This window comes from Crinia signifera, chromosome 8 (assembly GCF_055691185.1).
Source record: "Crinia signifera chromosome 8, ASM5569118v1, whole genome shotgun sequence".
Classification (NCBI taxonomy): domain Eukaryota; kingdom Metazoa; phylum Chordata; class Amphibia; order Anura; family Myobatrachidae; genus Crinia; species Crinia signifera.
This window is the reverse complement of record NC_139224.1, coordinates 160,970,251-160,991,616: the sequence shown is the minus strand read 5'-3', so window position 1 is coordinate 160,991,616 and position 21,366 is coordinate 160,970,251. Positions and strand designations below refer to the sequence as shown.

Sequence of the window (21,366 nt, the reverse complement as noted above, 5' to 3'; positions counted from 1 at the left end):
CTAATGACCTTGTCGACCTAATGACCTGTCGACCTAATGACCTTTCGACCTAGAATCATTTCGACCTTTTCCCATGTCGACCTAGAATCATGTCGACCTTTTAGCAATTCGACCTAATAGATTCGATGTAATGACATTCGACCATAATGCATTCGACCAAATGACCGCATCCCGTTTCTGCTGGCTTTTAAAAGTTTACACTTGCAGCAAAGTGTGATTTGTGATCTGCTTTATTCCTATATTAAACAGGCATCTATACAAAAATATAGTTTTATTGTAATAGAAACAGTAATAAGGTTAATATCTCTGTAAAATGGTACAAACTATATAACAATATATATACTTTTTGTTTTAATTTAACAGACAAACATGTTGGATGTAACCAATGACTTGTTTATGCACCCTGGGCTGGAATATCTCCCTCATTAAACATCCTGAATTGGAATCGGCAATGCATTTCTGGCCCCGCAAACAGATCCAAGGATAAGGTAGGTGGACTTAATGTATATATAAAAAAGTACATTTTAAACAGTGACTACATCACAAAATATAAACAAGGTTAAAAGAAGACGACGTTAATAAATATTCTTAAAAAAAAAAAAAAGGGAAAACATATCATACAAAATACATCTAATAAATAAATAAGTTAGATAAAATAAATAGGTCGGTCAGGCACACTGGGATATATTGTTTATGTCAGACATATCCAAACTATGGCCCTCCAGCTATTGTGAAACTACACATCCCATCATGCCTTGCAACAGTTTTACAGTTAGGGAATGCTAAAGCTATGGCAAGCATGCTGGGATGTGTAGTCTCGCAACAGCTGGAGGGCCACAGTTTAGCCTTGCTAGTAAAAGTAACGGCTTTCCTAGCAGAGTGGTCTGGTGTCATATAATGTAATGTTCTCTACAGTCTGTACATGCAAAGACAAAGGCAGTGAATGCGGGGTTGGGAGGTAAGTGTGAAAACTGCTGTTTGTGCCAGATTATGAGCAACTTCATTATTCTGCAAACCAGTGTACGATTGTGTACGATTCACTCCTTTTGTTCTTACAGTAAAATTATCTTTTTTATCGTTGGCCAATTCCGCAGATCCCCGAGATCATTCAGCACCATCGTCGCTCTCTGCAGATGGTAGGTGCAAAGTGTGTGCTAGTGTTTACCTTTTATTAGGCAAAATGTAACATCCGAGTACAGCATCTTTAAATAACGGTTCAATGTGGGTTTATGTGTATGTGTTCTAACACCATCAGTTATGGAAACGGTTGCTCTACATTTTTGTAGTGGGACTACAAGTCCCAGCATGCAGATCTGCTACAGTTGGAGGACCAATGGCTGTCACGGTAAATCTAATATATTCCCTGTATTCAAATATATACATTAATTGGTTGTGTGTGAAAAAGTTTAACGAGTACTTATAATGTATTGGAACCTTTGGAGACTAATCCTATTTAAACAATAAGCGTGTAGGTTATGTAATACACAGAAGACCTAGTAGGGTAAAAAAGGTGAACTTTTATGGTATTCCCGTTTTTTGTTCCCCTTTTAGTCTCCTAATAATAAGAATATTTTCACGTTGCTTTTTTGCTTTTGGAGATTAACTCTTTAATTTATCACTCTGGATTCCTATAATGTAAAGTAATAAATTTAAGGGCTCGATTCCATAACATATATTCTTATATGCGCATTTTGTAGGGCTGCTGTGCTGACGCCTTCGGCATCTTGCACAGTCACCAAGGCGGGCAGTGGGATGGCGCCATATAACATCAGTGCCCGCACCGTTCTCGGCGCGGACGCCGCAAATATGGGTCAGTCAAATGTGACATATTTGCGAACAGGGAAAAAAGTAATTTGATGGTTGGCGACCATCGGCCGATTTCTCCTAAGTACGGTCACGTGTGAATGGTTGCTAAACATAAGCAGCGAATTTACACTGCTTGGCGAATCAACGCGATTTTAGGCCCTAAATTGCATTTCTCAGAAAGTTCAAGATCGCTGGAGAATTTAGAATTTTTTATTTTTGTTTAGATTTGTGTTTTTTATGTATTGTTTGTTCCATAATTCACTTTGTACTTTTATATTGATCCTTACTTTGCTTTGTTTTTTGGGGGTATTTGTACAAGCTTATTTTACCTGCTGTACGTTTTTCCCTTGCAGTGTTTAACACATCAGCCCGTAAATCCATAGAACAATGTTTTGCCATAGAACTATGGACTGGGTAGTGGCATAGTACTGTAATGTATTGTATGTTAATTAGTTTGTGGCTTTGGAACTGAAATACTACAACTAGTTATGCTGCGGCGCTGCCAAGTAATTTTGCAATCTTAGAATTGGCAGCCGCGTGCGGTATTAATGGTAATATAAACATTTTTGCATCATTGCCATGCATATCAAGGAAAGGAAAATTTGAAACAAGCACAAAATTTAGCAGTGGAAAAAAACAAACATCCAATACTTCTATATGACCTATGTGATACCTGTTTTACATTCCCTGTTTTTTTTTTCCCTGTTATTAAAAACAGCAGCCAAAAACATAATTTGATCTCAACATTCCCCATCATTAGGAATGGTGGGATCATATTTGTTCCCTTGTGTAATATCTGCATATACCCAAGCGGCAAAATATAGGTAGATGTGGAAAAGGGGCATTTATTGTGGATCAGGGAACGGGGGGGGGGGGGGGGGGGGGGGGGGGGGGGATTTTGAGGGGTTTGTGCTGGCAGACCTGTGTTGAATACTTATAACGTTAAAACCTTTACTGTATACTGTATTGTTATAATATATTTAAACTTCTTTGTAAACAATTAACATCACACATAATTAAAGTATGTGCATACAGTGTATGAAAAAGCAATGGGATAAAACACAAATATTTAATCTGTTGTGGAGCACCCTTCCCAAGGATCGACACCGCCCTCATCTTCTCTTCAGAGCAATAGCAGGAATGCCAAACGCGTTGCTGTTGTGCACAAAATGGTCTCTGACTACCTCTGGGCAGCATGGAGAACGCCATTATTACTTTCAGTGGTAAAAGAGGTTTTTAATGACCTAAAAATAATTGAATATGCCTCCATATTTGTTTCTCAGGATTGTGGGATGTTTAATACCCCATTACACCAAAGCCACATTTCTCCGTAGGGGAATGTGTATCTAATATTTGGAGGATGGTGAAGGAACCAACAGCTACTCTGGAGACAGTGACGAATAATTGGCCTGGTCGTAAAGGGTGTCTCATTTTATCATAGGCGCATTAAAGAATGACCTTCCATTGTCCCGACACTAGAGTAAAGCTGTGAATTAATACATCCGTTCCAATCTGTATTTTTCTAGCACTTGGCTGGAAAAGCCAAAATTGATCCAAACAAGTTCCTGCGTCCTGTATCCAAAATACCACAAATACTTTGTTCTATTTATCCGTGGTTATTTGTAGAATTTTACAGTTCCTTTTATTCACACAGTGATTGTTGCATACAGTAATCACATTTTCTCCATTCGCCTCGTAATACGGTAGGTGGGCGACTGTAACAAACCGCAAGCCCAGAGTGTCCAATATAGGCTCCAGAATTTCCTACAAGGTAACTTCCATCCCCCGATCTGCAGGTTGGTCATTTTATGAAGAAGACTTTAGCTCTACAGTCAAAAGACAAGACATTGAGGTTGACCTTTTCAAGCAGTTATTTATCACCATCATCAACAACAGAAAATCTCCGCAAGAGGCTTACTTTGTGAGCAACCTTTTGTGTGAATCCTGCACTGACTTTTAGCCAAGTTCGAAACATTTTACACAACGGTGGTGGAACTTTTGTAGGACCATCGACTCTTAACAGATTGGGGAGGGGTTTTCCGCCCGCATTTCAGTTCTATGCAGGATAACGCCCCGTACCACCCGTAGCTACCCCTGTTGGGCACCGGACTGCTTGACCTTGGCTGCCTTGGCGCTTCTTGGTTTATACCAGGAGCCGTCAGTTGTTCCTACTTCCTGAAGTCTAACAAACATCAGCGGACACACCTGCATTTGGCCGCAGATAACTCTTTTATGACATTCCAGTTGTTCTTGACATCCAGGAACGACACCGAGAGATAACTAGTGGGCCGGCAGCAGGGGTGGTTGGTGACCCGGCCATGAGAACTATGCGTGATGTTCTTGTTTTTGAGCAGATGAGTAAGCGTGACATCGTAAGTGCTGCGGTACTGTTGGCAGGTGCCACTGCAGTAATTAAATGTGATTAATTCGTCAGAGTCGTAGCCAAGTCCCAGGTCTCTGACTTTCATCCGCACATTGTGCATGCTGCAACCTTTCTCGCCTTCCGCTTTCTTACCGTTCCCACGGCTTCCAGACTTCCTGTTCTTTTTTGGCTTAACCAAAGTTTCAGGGGAGCGTTCGGGACGGAATAGGATATTTTCTTGTAGTTCGTCTTCGCTGTGGCCCTCGGATGTCATATTTTCTAAAGTAAAATACGAACACGTTAATGAGTATCGGACACTTTGGTTGCTATGGGTAACATTAAATGTTTTTAATTTTTAGAACTTTGGTACATCCCTTTTTTTCTTTCTCTCACAAAAATTGTATATTCTTGTTCAGCTTATCACTGTTAACATTCAATTTCTTACTAGTACTGGTGTTTTGTCTATTAGAGTTATATATATTTTATTATATCGCCTAGTGTGTACATGCATGCACCCGTGTATCGTTAATGACCCCCTCCCTCATCCTACATGTTCTGTCGTCGCTCATGATTCTCAGACCCTTACCGAAACCGGTTGAGATCGTCAAATTGTTGTTTTTTTTTATTTCCCCAATTTCCTAGATGGGCGGGTCTGGGGCTGAAAATGATCAAGTACCTATATTGAGAAGCAGATGAGCTGCAACTGGCGCTGTGTGGGTGTGGTCGATGCATTGTGGGAGTGGCCAGTGCTCTGTGGGTGTGGCCAATGCCTTGTGGGCCTGTATTCCTTCAAACTACCGGCCCCAATGTCTCATTATGTATAAATATAAGAAATGTAGAAATTTTGTGAGGAAATGACAAATCTAATTTTAATGATGAAAATTGTGTCCATGTTGTGGGCCTATTTTTGTTATTTGTTAGACTTTCCTGGTCGTCGTTCGTTAATAACTTACAAAACATTAAAAATGTTATTGCCTGAACAACTGATGGTCATTCTGCTCACCGTATGTTGTAATCCATGAAGATTTAATGGTTATGTCGATGTTCTCCTCAAATACAAAGTCAATGCTATCGGGCTCAGAGGTCACCGACACGTCAGAGTCCATCTCTGGGTCGGGCTTCCACCCGATTACTGGAGTTGGAGACCCGGATGTGATCATTGCTGACAGCAGCAAGGACAGTAGAAGAGTCCAGAGCGTTATCTACAAGCATAATAGAGAAGCGGTCAGATTCTACAGGCAGAAAACTCACTCAATGGGTGGTATTCGATGCCGCTGGCGAGGGGGTTTGTGCGGCGAGGAAGGCATGTTTTCGGCGAGGATCACCGAAAACAAGCTATCCTTGCTGTCTAACCCCCTCGCCAGCTGCTCATTGTATTCAATGTTCCGGGACAAGGACGACGAGAATTCCCTTAAAAAATGTTACAATAATCTATACTGGTGCAGATTTAGCATTGGATTTACAGTGTCAGATTATGACCAGCTTCTGATTGGTTGAGTTTGTTTTGATCCCTCCCATGAAATAACCGAGTCTGTCTATCAAAAAATTAAGGATGTCTATAAGGAAGATATCCTTTTTATGAATGCAGCAGTTGGCTGTGGGACGGGGCTGCCATGTGACATCCTGATGCAGTGGACATCATGACATCAGCCCACCCACGGCTCCTCTCCTCCCTCCCAGCCTGCAGCCCATGCTGGGCAGTCCGTAGCTGATGACGATTGATGCTTTTGTTATCACCGCCGAGTCAGTCATCCGCTACTGACTGCCCAGCGCCACTAAAAGTTTTTGGCAGGCCCCACCCACCTTTCAAAAAGTAGGTGGGGTCATAAATCACTGGGTGCTTGCCGGGGAATCCCCCAGTTCCAGGTTTATATAGGCAAAAATCGAACGTATTCAAATTCAATTCAATCCTTTCAATTTTTACTGTGCAGGCGAGACTATATAGTACAGAGGTGTACTATATTGTCTAAATCTATTGTGTACACTGCGCTGTGCGATTCGATGGGGATTGAATAGACTGTACCGACGTCACATTTCCTTTAGGAATCTGTGGGAGGATTTGTCAAAACTGTGGCGCTTAAATATGTTCCGCACTGATTGCACTATTTCCTTCATCCATTTTCCCCTATTTCCTTTCTGTACAAGTCATGGACTTGTTGCATCATAAAAGAGGAACTGCAGTCACGTCACCCTGCGAAACCAGTTCTCTTCGAATGCTCAGACTTGGGATGTTACACAATGATTCCTCCCATGGTGCGTTATCATGGAGAAAGTTCTAAGTGGACCACAAAACGCTATCCACGGAATCAACCACGGAATCAACATGTCTAGAAGCTGTAAAGTACATGTTCAGTAAATGTACAGTATCGGCGGATATAGCGGCTTATTCAGAGATTTACATAAACCCGATGTATATGCCAATTTTTGATGTTCTTAGACATATCCGGTCCTTGGATGTTATTCACAGTACCCCAAAAGCCACAGCAGCGCTCTAGAAAATTGGCACGTGCTGGTCCCAATTTTGGGGCTTGCTGAAGCCAGTGGATTTAGCAGCATGAACTTATCAGACTTCCTGTGTAACCTCTGGGATCCGATGCTGCGACTTCTATTGCAGCAGCGGGTCATAGAAGGCGGCAGTAGTTTGTTTTATTTGCCCTGGACTTCTCGTGAGGCTCTTGCATCATTAGCACAGCTGCTGCGTGTAAAGTGTACAGCGAAGAATCCACCACAATATCTTGTGCATGTAATGTTTTGTAACATTACCTATATAGGTACTCAGGGATCTTATGGTCTTTATCCTATTTTTGTCTCGTTTACTAATAATAACAGTTTGAGTGAAGGAGAAGTGTAGCTACAAAAATGGGCAAACTAAAGATACAGGGGGCTCTGGGACCCCCCCCCCCCCCCCCCCCCCCCCGAATCCAGGGTCCCGCACTCCATATAATCTGTGCCTTGGGCCTGATCATCTGCTGTGCAGATCACTTATTAATATACACAGCAAGCCTCTTATCCGAGTAATCTCCCGGAATACATTGGAATATTCAGTGAGATGATCACCTCAAGGTCACATTGTCAAATTCATACCTGCAGAACTGTCTATCTGAGGCCCTAGGATTCTGTTATATAATAACCTATATTTGAATCCGCCCCTGAGACAGAACAATAGGTTTGTCCAATCTGACAGCCCCCAAATCATTTCTGCATGGCTTTGGTTTTTATCACTAAAGGATATGCAGGATAATTGGGAAGATGGAACCATAGGTTATGCTTGGTGCCTATTCATTATATCACAACCCAGTATTCAATGCAACAGCCGCATTCCACAACACGGGGCCCCCCATGTACTCACCTTACTGCTCCAGGGCGGGGTTGTCACAGGCCGGGATTCTCTTCCCATGAACAGCTCGGGCCTGTCTGCAGAAACAAACATATTGTTATTATGAGACACATTTCCTATGCTCCAGATGTTCCTATGTCTATATGACTCTGTTGGATACTGTAGGTCTGGGCTGCCCAAACCGGTTCTCCAAGATCTACCAACAGGTCACATTTCCCAGACCACATAGCTCGGGCACAGGTGCAGTCATTACTTACTGTCACATTTCTCAGATCACCTAGCTGGTGCAGTCATTACTAACTTCCACATTTCCCAGATCACCTAGGGTGCACAGGTGTAGTCATTACCATCTCACATTTCCCAGACAACATAGCTGGTCCACAGGTGCAGTCATTAAGAACTGTCACATTTCCCAAGACCACCTAGCTGGTGTACAGGTGCAGTCATTACTAAATGTAATTTCTCCCAGACCACCTAACTGGTGCACAGGTGCAGTCATTACTTATTGTCACCTCTCCCAGACCACCTAGCTGGTGTACAGCTGTAGTCATTACTAACTGTCACATTCCCCAGACCACCTAGCTGGTGCACAGCTGTAGTCATTACTAACTGTCACATTCCCCAGACCACCTAGCTGGTGCACAGCTGTAGTTATTATTAAGGCTAAGTACTCTCTGCAGAAATAATTTACCCTGTATATGTCCTTCTATGATTATAATGGGCACCATAATGATGAACACAATATACAGTAATAGAAGGTTCATTCTTAGCCACAAAATTGTGGGGCACTGTACATTTGTGATAGAGAGCTACACATATTATCATCCAGCCTCTGTTTAGGGGACTCTCATTGTGGTCAACCTGGGAGTGACCCCCTGTGCTGGGAGACTAACGGGTAAATCCCGGAGCTGGATCACAAAAGCAGATCCCCATATTCTCCCTTCAGTTGCTCACAGACCTCAGAGCCCATTATTCTGCATTCCCACCTATTCTGTTTTTTTGACCACCTAGCTGGTACACAGGTGCAGTATTTACTAACTCACATTCCCCGAATCAACTAACTGGTGCGCAACCGTAGTCAATACTAACTGTCACATTCCCTAGACCCCCTAGGGGGCACAGGTGCAGTCATTACGAAGTATCACAATTTCCAGACCCCCTAGCTGGGGCGCAGATGCAGTCATTACTAACTGTCACATTTTCAAACATGGGCTGCCTTCATTCCAAACCAACACATTGTACAGATCCACAGATGGCCTGGAAAACAGGGACTGTTGGTAGATTTGAGGACCGCTTTGGCCACCCCTGCTGTAGGTTATGTACGTCAGCAATGCCCCAATGTGGCAGCATAACTGAAAGACTGCTGGCATTTGCAGGCAGTGACTGGAAGCGTGCCAGAAAATGACGGCCCTGTTTTCAGGGTGTGCTGAAGCCAGAGGTCTTGTACTGTAATTTGATATGTGTTTTTGCTCCTAATTATGCTTTGTAAAGCGTTGCGGAATCTGTGTGCGGTATATAAGAAACTGTTAATAAATAAAATAAATCATCAGCGGCGTGAGCTGCGTCATTTCCCTGAACACACTGAGTAACTCCCATGTCTGAAGATCACACTGAGGATGCCTTGCTCCCTCCCCAGATGCAGCAACCTATCACAGAGGCCGGCAGGAGGTGTCTATTTGAACATGGTATTTGCATATTGTTGCACAGCTGCTGTGTAGATCTGCAGCAATGACAAGAGCCTACACCTCCAAATTATCCCCCAAGAACCTACTCAATGGGGAGTCATTTTATTAAGGCTAAAACCTGTAGAAAACCTCAATACTGATGTACATTCTAGTCTGTAGGGCTTTTTCTGCCCTAATAATGTTAATGTGGAGCAGAATTTGTTATGCTAAGAATGGACCTGGATCTTTCTCTGCTTACATTGTCCCCTCTACCAGGAACCTGCTCACTGCATACCTGGAATTCCCAGGTGAAGTGCGGATTTATCAGCACACAGTATAGAATGTTGTGCAAACCCTCAATGTAATCTACCAGCTGGGAACGGCTGAGTCACAAGAACTGAGGGCAAGCGAGGACACTCCTGGTGCCCAGCTGGCCGATCGCCAGGTCCTCATCTGTGGCCAGGCCCGGTGGGGTTGGTATCAAGACAGCATTATCGCCTGTAAAAGATAAGCAAACTCAGCTGTGATATAGGGCCTTATTTTGGTTCATTCTTTCTGACAAAATCCTTCTTAGATGGACAAAGCCATGTGCACTGCAGGGGGGGCAGATGTAACATGTGCAGAGAGAATTAGATTTGGGTGAGTAATTTTGTTTCTGTGCAGGCAAAATACTGACTGCTTTATTTTTACACTGCAATATAGATCTCACTTTGAAGTAAAACCCCACCCAAATCTAATTCTCTCTGCACAAGTTACATCTGCCCCACCCGCAGTGCACATGGTTTTGCCCATCTAAGAAGGATTTTGTCAGAAAGAATAAACCAAAATAAGGCCCATAAACCGCAATGGAGCTGTCGGAACTGAGGTTGCAGATGCCTCGATGTGACTTCCTTTGCATATGCGCTCTTAGGCCAGGAGGAGGCACTGGGAGAAATCCCCAATGCTTCCGGGTCAGAGTCGCAGAATGGATCTGCAGGTAATTGCTAGCAAATAAGAAAAAATTATAATTCACTATAGCTATCTTGTCATTCTCATAATAATACTGTCACAATAATCTCTTTGGGGCCGGTCTGTTGCGCTGGGGCTGTGCAGGCAGACGGCTGCACCGGGCAACGGCTGTGCGGGCAGACAGCTGCTCTGGTGCTGCGCGGGGCAATAGCTTTGTGGGAAGATGGCTGCTCTGGGGCTGCGTGGGAATAGGGTGCTCTAGGGTTGTGTGGACCGGCAGCTGCTCTGGGGCTGCACAGAGCAACAGCTGCGTGGACTCATAGCTGCGTGGACAAGTGGCTGCATGGGCAGACGGCTGCATGGGCCGATAGGTGCTTGGCGTGCGGCTGCTCTGGGCTGTTCGGGCAGTGATTTGTAGAGAGTGGATGGCTGGCTCATATTCCATTCCACTCTCCCGTGTCCGTCCAGCGCCTGGATCTGCACACATTACACCAGCAATACCATTAGGCTGTTGGTTAGCAAATTCAATCTACCATGGCCGGAATTGCCTCCAGTCACTTTATGACGTTACTGGAGATTCCCAGGCACATGTTATCTGCGTGACAATACAGTACACCTTTCATAACCTAACAAAATGTTGCAACAGGTGAGAAGCCTCACGCTTGGCGCTGTAAGAGGAGTGTGTGTGTTTACATTGGACCTGGGAATACGCCAGATCAGATTGGAAGAGTTCCTCAGTACACAAGCCAGATTCCACCAGATCTCTCACTGTTATTACAGTAAAGGCTTTCATCTCGGATCTGATAACCACGGAAAGAAAGTCATCATCATGAATCGGGGTATTGTTGCGGCTGGCAATGTGAGGGTTGTAAATCCCGCCCCTCTGGTGATGCCTGCCAGCGCAACATCCAAGTGCTAACATGTTTTGTCTCCCATCTCATCAGCGTCCATCTGGCATACACCAGATCTCACAGGCACAGCGCAGAGCCGGCAGTCGCGGTAAGTATAAACTCATTATGGGCCAATGGGGCAGATGTACTAACCAGCGTTAAGTGCATTTGTGCACTTAACGCTGGTTAACTGGGGGGCATTACGTTTACCCCAATGTAGTACTAGCGCACCTAACATGCACTAGTGACAGCCTGCCGAGTTACGCTCGGCGGGGCTGTCCCCTGCAAACCCCCCCAGTGATTAGCAGCCGGGGCGATGTATTCACTTGGTCTGAGGAGTGAGGGATCCCAGTTTGAGAGATGAGTGTCCCTCCTAAACAATCTTTAGTGGGACCCGCAAAGTGGAGAGCGCTGGATGTACCTTCACAGAATGTTGCCGGGCCTTTATGGAGGTGAACAAGAAAAAAGAAAAAAGAAGTGGCAGAGCGCTAATCTATATATAATTGAGTCTGCTGCTGTCTCTGATAAGGGGACACCCCAGCCCCTTAGACACAGGTGCAAAGAAGAAAACGGTTTCAGAGGCAGCGCTGATTCAATTAATCATTTAAAATTTATTATGGAACAATAAATACAATTTTGTATTCAGATACCGGCCGGTACTTCAAATATATAAAATACACATTTAAATCACAAAAATAAAAAATTTATAGCAATAATACGTGATACAATTGGTTAGTGGCTTGCTGCAATGAATGGTAATCCACTCTCTTTCACTCCAGTTTTAGTATAGATGTAGTTGTTAATGAATAATGAACAGTTAGCTCTCTCACAGCTTGGTCCAGGTTAGTAAGTTATGGCATGCATGCTTTTATGATTAGAATGGGTTAAATGGTAAAAAACATGGAGGGAATGAATGATGCTCAATTGAGCTATAACCTGCTTTCCTCCGATTCGATCACTCAGTCAGTCTGTGGGAAGATTTTTGTATCCAGCTGCTGATTCCTTGCGGTATATGCAAAACAGCTCCCAGTGTTGGGTCCACAGGCGGGGGTGCGATAGCGGAGGTAGGGAATATGCAGGAAGGCACAATGCAGGAAGGCACAATGAAGTAGCGGTCAGCGTCTGGTCTCCTTAACGCGTTTCTCGGCCTGTCACGCTCGGCCGCTTCATCAGAAGTCCTTCTGATGAAGCGGCCGAGCGTGACAGGCCGAGAAACGCGTTAAGGAGACCAGACGCTGACCGCTACTTCATTGTGCCTTCCTGCATTGTGCCTTCCTGCATATTCCCTACCTCCGCTATCGCACCCCCGCCTGTGGACCCAACACTGGGAGCTGTTTTGCATATACCGCAAGGAATCAGCAGCTGGATACAAAAATCTTCCCACAGACTGACTGAGTGATCGAATCGGAGGAAAGCAGGTTATAGCTCAATTGAGCATCATTCATTCCCTCCATGTTTTTTACCATTTAACCCATTCTAATCATAAAAGCATGCATGCCATAACTTACTAACCTGGACCAAGCTGTGAGAGAGCTAACTGTTCATTATTCATTAACAACTACATCTATACTAAAACTGGAGTGAAAGAGAGTGGATTACCATTCATTGCAGCAAGCCACTAACCAATTGTATCACGTATTATTGCTATAAATTTTTTATTTTTGTGATTTAAATGTGTATTTTATATATTTGAAGTACCGGCCGGTATCTGAATACAAAATTGTATTTATTGTTCCATAATAAATTTTAAATGATTAATTGAATCAGCGCTGCCTCTGAAACCGTTTTCTTCTTTATGGAGGTGGCGTGCCTCCAAATGGATCTTTGAAAAAGCTGCTGAGTGCAGCGAAACGCGTAGGTGCATTTTCAAGTGACCTCAGACCATATCCACACCCTTTACCAGCTCTATCCAGCGTTTCCCACCTGTGAGTTCCACTAAGGACTACTAAGGAGATATATCCACTTTCCAACTGGGATACCCCACTCTCCAGGAGAAACGTACTGTTTTTTCCACTCCAATCCGAGGCATAAGATCCATTTGGTGGTACGCCACCCGGTACTTAAAGGCCCGGTACTATCTGTGGAGAAAGACGTATCCTCATTCCAGTCCTTGCATCCTAATAACGGATTAAAAACTTACATTGTGGATCTACACAAACTCGCTTTTGGAAACCCCAACTGATTGAACATTCTGGAAAACAAAGGGTGACTATCTAGCTGAGTGTCGTTTGTTTTTTTCTTTTATTCTACTATGCTCTATATGACAATGTTTTAATAATAAATTCTATCCTTTTCTCACGCACCTGACCTTTTAAAATTATTTTATATTTTAAAATTGTTTGATATTTGCGCAATCTACTACTCTTCCTGTTTTTTGGGGGGGTTTTTTGTATACTGTATTGGGGTTGACTCCCCCTCTTTCGAGATTGCTGCTCACAAGCCAAGCACACTCATACTAAAGTGCCTTTAGTGGATATTTTTATATCCCTTCTTTTTTTCTCTTTTGATTTGAAAAATGACAGGTAGGACCTGATTGGCTGGTTACTTATCACTGTCCAAATTATCACTTTTTGAAGCTTGATACATCTGTCCCTTAGCTTCTTGTAATAAAGCCTTTTGTTTTTAAAAAGAATAACCAAATCTATGGGGTCTATGTGCCTTGGAGAGAGATATATTACAAGCCAATGAGCTCCTGTAGCTGGTACTTTAACTCGCTCTACTTTACCATATCAGTCTACTTCAGGATCAAACCCAATGTGGCCAGTTGAGGACAGGTTATGTGCACCATGAATTATGAATTGACCGATAAAGCATTTGCAGCCGGCACCAAGGGACTTTGGGAGTGTGGGCGGGTCCATGCTGTCACGCAATGCTTCTCTGGTTTTGGAAGGCCTCTTTATTGGGCCCCTTGGGTCATGTTGGCCCCTAGGCAGGAAAATCCGCCTCTGGTTCTCTGCAGTTCTCTCACAGAGATCCTGCAGGGTCAGAGGTAGCAGGCGGACTCTGGGAGGATGACACTTGGGAGAAGTCTGCTTTCCCAGGCAGCCCAACCTTGGTTCTGTTATAACAGGCCGCACTATTAGATTTACATTGCCTGTGTAAATGGCTTAAGGCCTTACAGTGTGTATTTCTCACAACTCTGTCATTACATCATGGCATCAGGTACATGTGTGAACATTGCCTTCCTGGGAAACTTCATTGAGCTGCCAAGAGGAAAAGCAGCTGCCAGCGGCGAATCAGTAAGATATTATCTAGCAATAAATATGGGATCTGATGCTACAAGATGATCTGGGTTTGCTGGAAAACCTTTTCCTGGTCTCTGTTGGTTGTTTCTGAACCCTGGAGCCTAAATGCTAATACCAATCAATATATTGTGGATCAACCAGTAATGGCCACATGTAAGCCATTCCCCTGCACTACTATGGACATCTACTAGGGGTTCCTCAAGCTGCTCTGGGGCTCCTGGACCTGGAGACACAATTCTAACGGTACTTGTGTTGTTTCACGGCGGCAGTTACGTAATCAGCGTATTGTTCCTGTCAGAATCAGTGTAGTGTTCCCGCAGCCAGGGTAGTCAGCCTAGTCCATACATTCGCGGACAGCCGGAGCTTACGTAGTTAGTGCAGTCAGTACATTTTCGGCTACCTGGAGCTTCATCAGCTCCTACGGCTTCCATCACCACCTTTATGCTGATGATACCCTAATCTATCTCTCCTCCCCCGACCTATCCCCATCACTCCTATCCAAGGTCTTCGAATGCCTCACGGCCATCTCAGCCTGGATGACCCAACGCTTCCTGAAACTAAACATGGCTAAAACAGAACTTCTAATTTTCCATCCCCCCCCCCCCCCCCCGAACATCCCCTCTTCTCCCGCTATCTCCATCAGCTTTGGTTAAACCGAGATCACCTCCACTGACCAAACGCGCTGCCTCTGTGTCATCATTGACTCCTCCCTCTCTTTCACCCCCCCCATTTGTGCTCTCTCACAGTCTTGCCGCTTTCACCTCCGCAACATCTCGCGCATCAGACCATTCCTCTCCACTGACGCAACCAAAATTCTCATTCACTCTCTTGTCATCTCCCGCCTTGACTACTGCAACATCCTTCTCTCCGGGCTACCTCTCGCCCGCCTTGCCCCACTTCAATCCTTTCTTAACGCCGCTGCTAGGCTCATCTTCCTCTCCCACCGCTCCACCTCCCCCTCTCTGTCTATCTCTTCACTGGCTCCCCATTCCTTTCCAAGTTCTCTTTAAACTCCTCACCACCACCTACAAGGCTCTCTCAACTAATCACCTCCTCCCACTCCCCTGTCCAAGACTTCTCTCGTGCTGCCCCCTGCACTGGAACAACCTCCTGCCACCCATCAGGCTTTCAGATTCCCTTACCTCCTTCAAGCGCTCCCTCAAAACCCACTTCTTCCGAGTATCCTATCCCTCCTCCTCTTAACCTCTTTTGCTCCTCCTATCCTGCCTATCCTACCCCTCCATCCGTTCCCATCCGTTCCTACTTATCCTATTGTTTTCCGTTCCTCCACCCACCTCCTTTTAGTCTGAAGGACTGATGCTGATTTTAGTTCTACCAGCTATACCCCTATTTATGCTGTATTTTATCAACACACCCTGTACGTTACCCTGTAATTTGTTTTTAGTTTGCTATGTACGGCGCTGCAGACACTTTGTGGCATCTTATAAATAAACAAACTACTACTAGCGTAGTCAGTCAGCATTACGCAGTTAGCGTGTAGTCAGCGTAGTCAGTACGTTTTCAGCTAGCCGGAGCTTACGCAGTTAGCATAGTCAGTCAGCATTGTGTCACCACTTATTACATTGTGTCAGGTATGGCTGCCGAACCATTAACCATTTTCAACCTGCCACAGATGGAGGAGGAGTTGGTGGAGCTTTTTCAACGCCACCGCTTGCTGCCAGAGACACAGACCTGTGTCAACAGGCATCCTATGAGGATCAATGTAAAGGAGCGTATGTGGCGCTGCCACAAAAGAAGCTGTGGGAAGAAGGTCAGTCTCCAGGCCGCACAATGGTTTTGCGGATGTCACCTGACATTTCTGACCCTTCTGCGATTCATATTTTCATGGGCGGAGGAACGGACAAGCATTGTTTTGTGAGCGCCACCTCAAGATTTAGAACAAAACTGCCGTTATATATAACAATCTGATGCGGGAGGCGTGTACCCTCGATCTGATGTCCCAGCCCAAACGCCGGATTGGCGGACCTGGCAAAATCGTTGAGGTGGACGAAAGACTGTTTGTCCAGCGTAAGAGCAGCATTGGACGCGTCCTACCACAGCAGTGTTTCTTCGGATATTGCGTGACACCGGTGAATGCTTCATCACACCAGTGGCCAGCCATGACGCCAAGACCCTAATGTCTGCCATCGAAGCACACATAGAGCCAGGTACCAACATCTACTCAGACTGTTGGCGTGCGTACAATAAGCAAGAATTGGAGCAGGCGGGGTACCACCATATGTGCGTCAACCACCGTTATAACTTTGTGGACCCAGACACTGGGATCCATACCCAGAATATCGAGAGGCTCTGGGGCTCCTGCAAGTGGAGGAATAAGAGGCAGAGGGGCACTGCACGCCAGTACCTGGACTCTCACCTGCTGGAATTCATATGGCGCAAACCCTAGGGGCGGAGGACGCTTTCCTGCGCATATTACATGCACTGACTCTTATCCCAACTGCAGATAAAGCAGCCGACGCCGAGGATGATGCAGCTGCCTTGACATCAGCTGCATCTGGAGTGGCTGCTGTGCCGGAGGAATAAGTGTTTTAGACCTTTCTGGGACGTGTTGTTCTATGGTATTAACATTGCTCATTGTTTTTCTTATTTAATCTTTATTTCAGTAAAATCCATTTTACAGTTAACACGTGTCATCATTATTGTTTCAGATGGATGACATGACAGGTGTGAATGTGTTCCTGAAACACCCCCACTATCCACGCCATCCCAAAGTGTGGCGAGCACATGCGGTACGTGTCCTCCCCACTTGTTCATATACCCACTATCCACGTCAGCGTGGAGTTGATGTTATAAAGGGTGGCAAGCGGCTTGTCAAGTGGACGCGTAAAACGAGCCCGAAGTGTGGCAAGCGCAGCATATTTCTTGATGTGTATTCTGTGCCGCTCTCCACGCTTCAGACTCGCCACGCCGACGTGCATAGTAGGGGTATGAACAGGTCGGGAGGATGCGTACCATGTCCACGCTTGCCACACTTCAGGCTGGCGTGGATAGTGGGGGTTTGAAATGAAGGCATTTGCCAGTATGTAACATGGAGCACTGGCAAATGCATCCCTTACTGTGCATGAGACGCACTTGCGCACCGCACACCCCCCCCTTGTGCATGAGACGCACGTGCGACCGAACCCTCAACTCACTGTTCCACGATCCATTTAAATTAAACAAATCAAACTAAAAATAAACCTTATTGTTCAAACTGCTATAAGTACATACAGCGATAGCCTCACTGCATTTTTGCTAAGACACAAACTTACATAACTCGTTCATATTTTTACACCACATTCTTTTGACCAAATCTCAATCCTATAAATCCTCTTGCAGTAAAATCTTTCCCCACTAGGTGGCAGTAACTCATCTCTGCAAACTCTCATCCCAACTCTGTCCTGTCGTGCTAAAGTCCCTGTCACTTCTCTATTAATAACTGGCACAGACCTTTCTGCCAGAGGTCGTCATACAATTCACATTCATTTTCTGCACCATTCCCATAAGAATCTGTACCCAAATTAGGCCAGATCTGATTTGTGACGGGGCAGAAAGATCTCTTTCACACACCACTTATATAACATGATACATATTATAAAATTGCAGAAAAGGTTACAACAAAATACTAAATATTGGTTTCTCTAAATTGTGAAATGCGTTGTGCGGCTTGGCATCAGACGATTACAGCTCTATGCCATCACCGGTCTGATAAATACATATGGAATAATCTCTAGTACTGGATACTGGGACATGTAGGGCCGGTGTAAGATTTCTTGGCACCCCTCTCCCAACCCCACACTGCCATCGATGCCCACTTTCCAGTCCCTCGAGTAAAAGTGTGGAAGTGGTGTCTTAAGGCCCCCCATACACTATGCGATTTGGGCCCAGTTTCACACGGTTCCGGCAGGTCGAGCTGGGAAATCAGGTGAAAACGGCCCAAATCGGATGTATGTGACATCCGATGCAGTAAGCATCGGTCCGATCCATTGCGTCAACCTGTCCTAGAATGTTGTCCATACAAGGCCTAATGCTACATTCTAAGTACTTTGCTGAAGCGAGTACGGAACCGATGGTGAATACACCTGCCCATATAATTATTATTATAACTACCAGTAATTTATATGGCGCACACATATTCCGCAGCGATGTACAGAGAATATTCACAGCAGTCCCTAGCACAGTGGAGCTTACGATCTATATTCCCTACCACATGTACACGCACGCACATTCATTCTAGGGTTCATTTCTTTGGGAGCCAATTAATCTATCTGTATATTTTTGGATTGTGGGATCAAACTGGAGTACCCGGAGGAAACCCACTGGAAGAATATACAAAACATAAGTCTGTGAAAACCTACGTCCGTACAGATCTGCATAGGATACATTTACGTGAGCATTCAAACCCTAATTAAACCTCTTTGAACGATGTCATTGCCTTACTCTGCATTGCCCATTTTTTTGTCGCATGTCGCTATACACAAAGGTCCTTATTCTGGTTAACTCGCAAGGCTGCCATTGTCATAGCCTTGCGAGTACCCCAGATGTCGCCTGCACTGCCGCCTCCCCCCCCCCCCCATAACCCCCGCAGGCATGCAAATGGATGATTTCCATAACCATCCAGTCGCAACCTTGGGTGTGGGGGTGAAAACATTGACCATTGAATGCTTTCTTCAGCGCTCACAGATCTAAGACACCTCTATGGCATCTCTGATCTGCGGGCACCCTGAGCTAGGCGTTCCCATAGGCAAATTCCCTGAATCGCCTCCCCACGTGCCCCCCGCTCGGACTTCTGTGTGCGAGCGCTGCAGGTGCTCGCAGACCCCGGCTGCACGTGCGCATGAAACCTATATGCATGCGTAGTTGCGAACAATCGGTCAACGATTGATTTAGAATAACCCCCAAAAGTCCAGCTCTGTGTCAGCCCAATCACAGATGACTGTAGTTACCGGTATACAATGCTCTGGTTCCACAACACTCTCACAGCATTAACGCCATTTCCGTACATACACAAACTGTCATTCCGTACAGCCACTTGTACACCGATACCCCCCTCCTTATTCCCTCTACCCGCCAGTGTCAGCTTTTATCCCTTTACCCTTAGGCATATTATAATCCCTTTACATTGACCCCTGTGACACACATTCCCTCTTCTTCTCGGTCTCCTCATCCCTACTGTACTCACCGACGTATAGAGCTTACAATCTACAGTATATTCCCTACCACATATACACCAGGGGTTCATTTGTTGGGTGCCAATTAGCCTACCAGTATATTTTTGGATTGCGGGAGGAAACCGGAGAACCCAGAGGAAAACCACGCAAGCACGGGGAGAATATACAAACTCCACACAGTTAGGGCCATGGTGGGAATCAATCCCATGATCTCAGTGCTGTGAGGCAGTAATGCTAACCATTACACCGTCCGTGCTATGTCTTCAAGTTTAGCCGCATGAATCTAGAAATATACATTTCCTTTCACCCCATATAAAATTTGTGGCTTGCCCAACCGTGGTTATGTCTCATCTGCGCCCTTCCTGCCTGATCTCATTATTATTACCCCTAACCCAAACTAAGCTAAAAAGACTTTCTCCTGTATGATAATTAATTCCAGTTCTACGCCCTATGGTGGCGGGAAGATTTGGAATTTTTATTATTCCCTACGTTCAGCAGAGCCTCCGACCCTGCTCTCTCCTGTATATGGGGCCTCCAGTGGTTTTACTAAGCAAGGCTTCCGCCCTCTGCGTTTTATTGTAGTAATATACACTGTACAGGCGCAGCTGTTCTCTGATCTCTGCCTCCCAGAAATAGTTGCACTACTGCTTCACCAACTTCTTCCCAGGCTGTCGGACTCTGATCTGCCACTTTCTGTTGCTGCACCTTTAAGAGCCCATGACATTTCTATGTGACTAACTAAGCACACATTCTGCTCCATCTGGAACGTGGCAGCGTGGACAGAGAAATGCAGATTATACAACATGATCATTCTGCTGAGGTTCCAGGTAACCCACTGTCGCAGCTGCTCGTAGCTACACCTGAGTATCTGGCTGTCAGTCACAATGCAGGTTAGTAAATATCAAGCATGACACTGCTCCCCCCCCTCCTTCCCCTTCCAATCACCTACCATGTGGAGAGGGGACCCTCAGAGAGACAGGTGACAGAAGGGGACAGAGACATCAAATATCCAGAGCAGGCTCCGCTCAGACCCAAGTGCTGTCATCAGTGGGTCTCTGCTCTCGTCTGCCTTCAGCACCTACTGCATTACATGGAGGGGAGGTGTCTGCATTGTGTGAGATGGGGGTTGGAAGAAGAGGGATAGTCTTTAAAATTATTTAACCTCTTGACGACCAAAATAGCACGAGCTTGGGACTTTTTTTTTTTTTGACAAGCAAATAACAAACCTCGAATATATGCACATGTACTGGATGCAACGTACAAAGTCAGCTGCCGTGTTTCTTACAGTCTACTATCTGGCTGCTGGAATGCAGGCCGTGCTGTGTGTGGAATTCAAGAGACAGGAGTACCAGGCAGGTTACATATAAACAGACGGCGGCGGAGAGATAAAGTATCCCACATCGGTACGTTGGAGAGACAGGGACCAATCGATGGCCAATGCAAGTTAATCCGACATGGAACGGAAATTAAGTCCCAAGTTTACAAACACTGGAAGAATTTTGGCCGGCAAATGTGCAGAACTCCTTTCCCGGCAGTGCTGAAGATGCCGCTGATCCCGCCTGTGGCCCGGATAATAACACCGCTCGGCTCACGCATCTCGCTGGTTTATTTAATGAGGACACGGAAAACTCTCTGGAGAGATTGGGCTAAAAAGTGTGTACGCCGGCTGATTCCTGGCCAACCTGCGGCTCTCCAGCTGTTGTAAAATCTACAAGTCCCACCATGTTTTACTATTAGGGGGATGCTAAAATGGGGGCCGGGAATTCTGGGATGTGTAGTTTTACAGCAAGTGGAGGGCCACAGGTTGGCCAGGACTGCTCTAGGAGCCTAATTCACACCTGATCACGCAGCTGCGAATACGCAGGCTGGGCGGTTATTGATGCACAGCGCACGTGTACAGCCCGTAGTGCACGTGCACAAGGCCATCCAGCAATAAAATCATG

At 45.3% G+C, this 21,366-nt stretch overlaps 1 protein-coding gene across 1 annotated transcript in view; it reads right to left on the bottom strand.

The window, feature by feature from the left end:
* Positions 1-2,695: 2,695 nt before the first annotated feature.
* The window catches only part of ARTN (artemin), a 33,871-nt gene continuing 15,200 nt past the window's right edge, over positions 2,696-21,366 (bottom strand). Inside the window, exons 3-5 of the mRNA XM_083157576.1 lie at positions 7,518-7,582; positions 5,172-5,370; positions 2,696-4,447 (exon numbers count right to left, since the gene is read on the bottom strand). Coding sequence (XP_083013702.1) covers positions 3,999-4,447; positions 5,172-5,370; positions 7,518-7,582 — 713 coding nt within the window. The 3' untranslated portion in view covers positions 2,696-3,998. The remainder of the gene's footprint in view (positions 4,448-5,171; positions 5,371-7,517; positions 7,583-21,366) is intronic.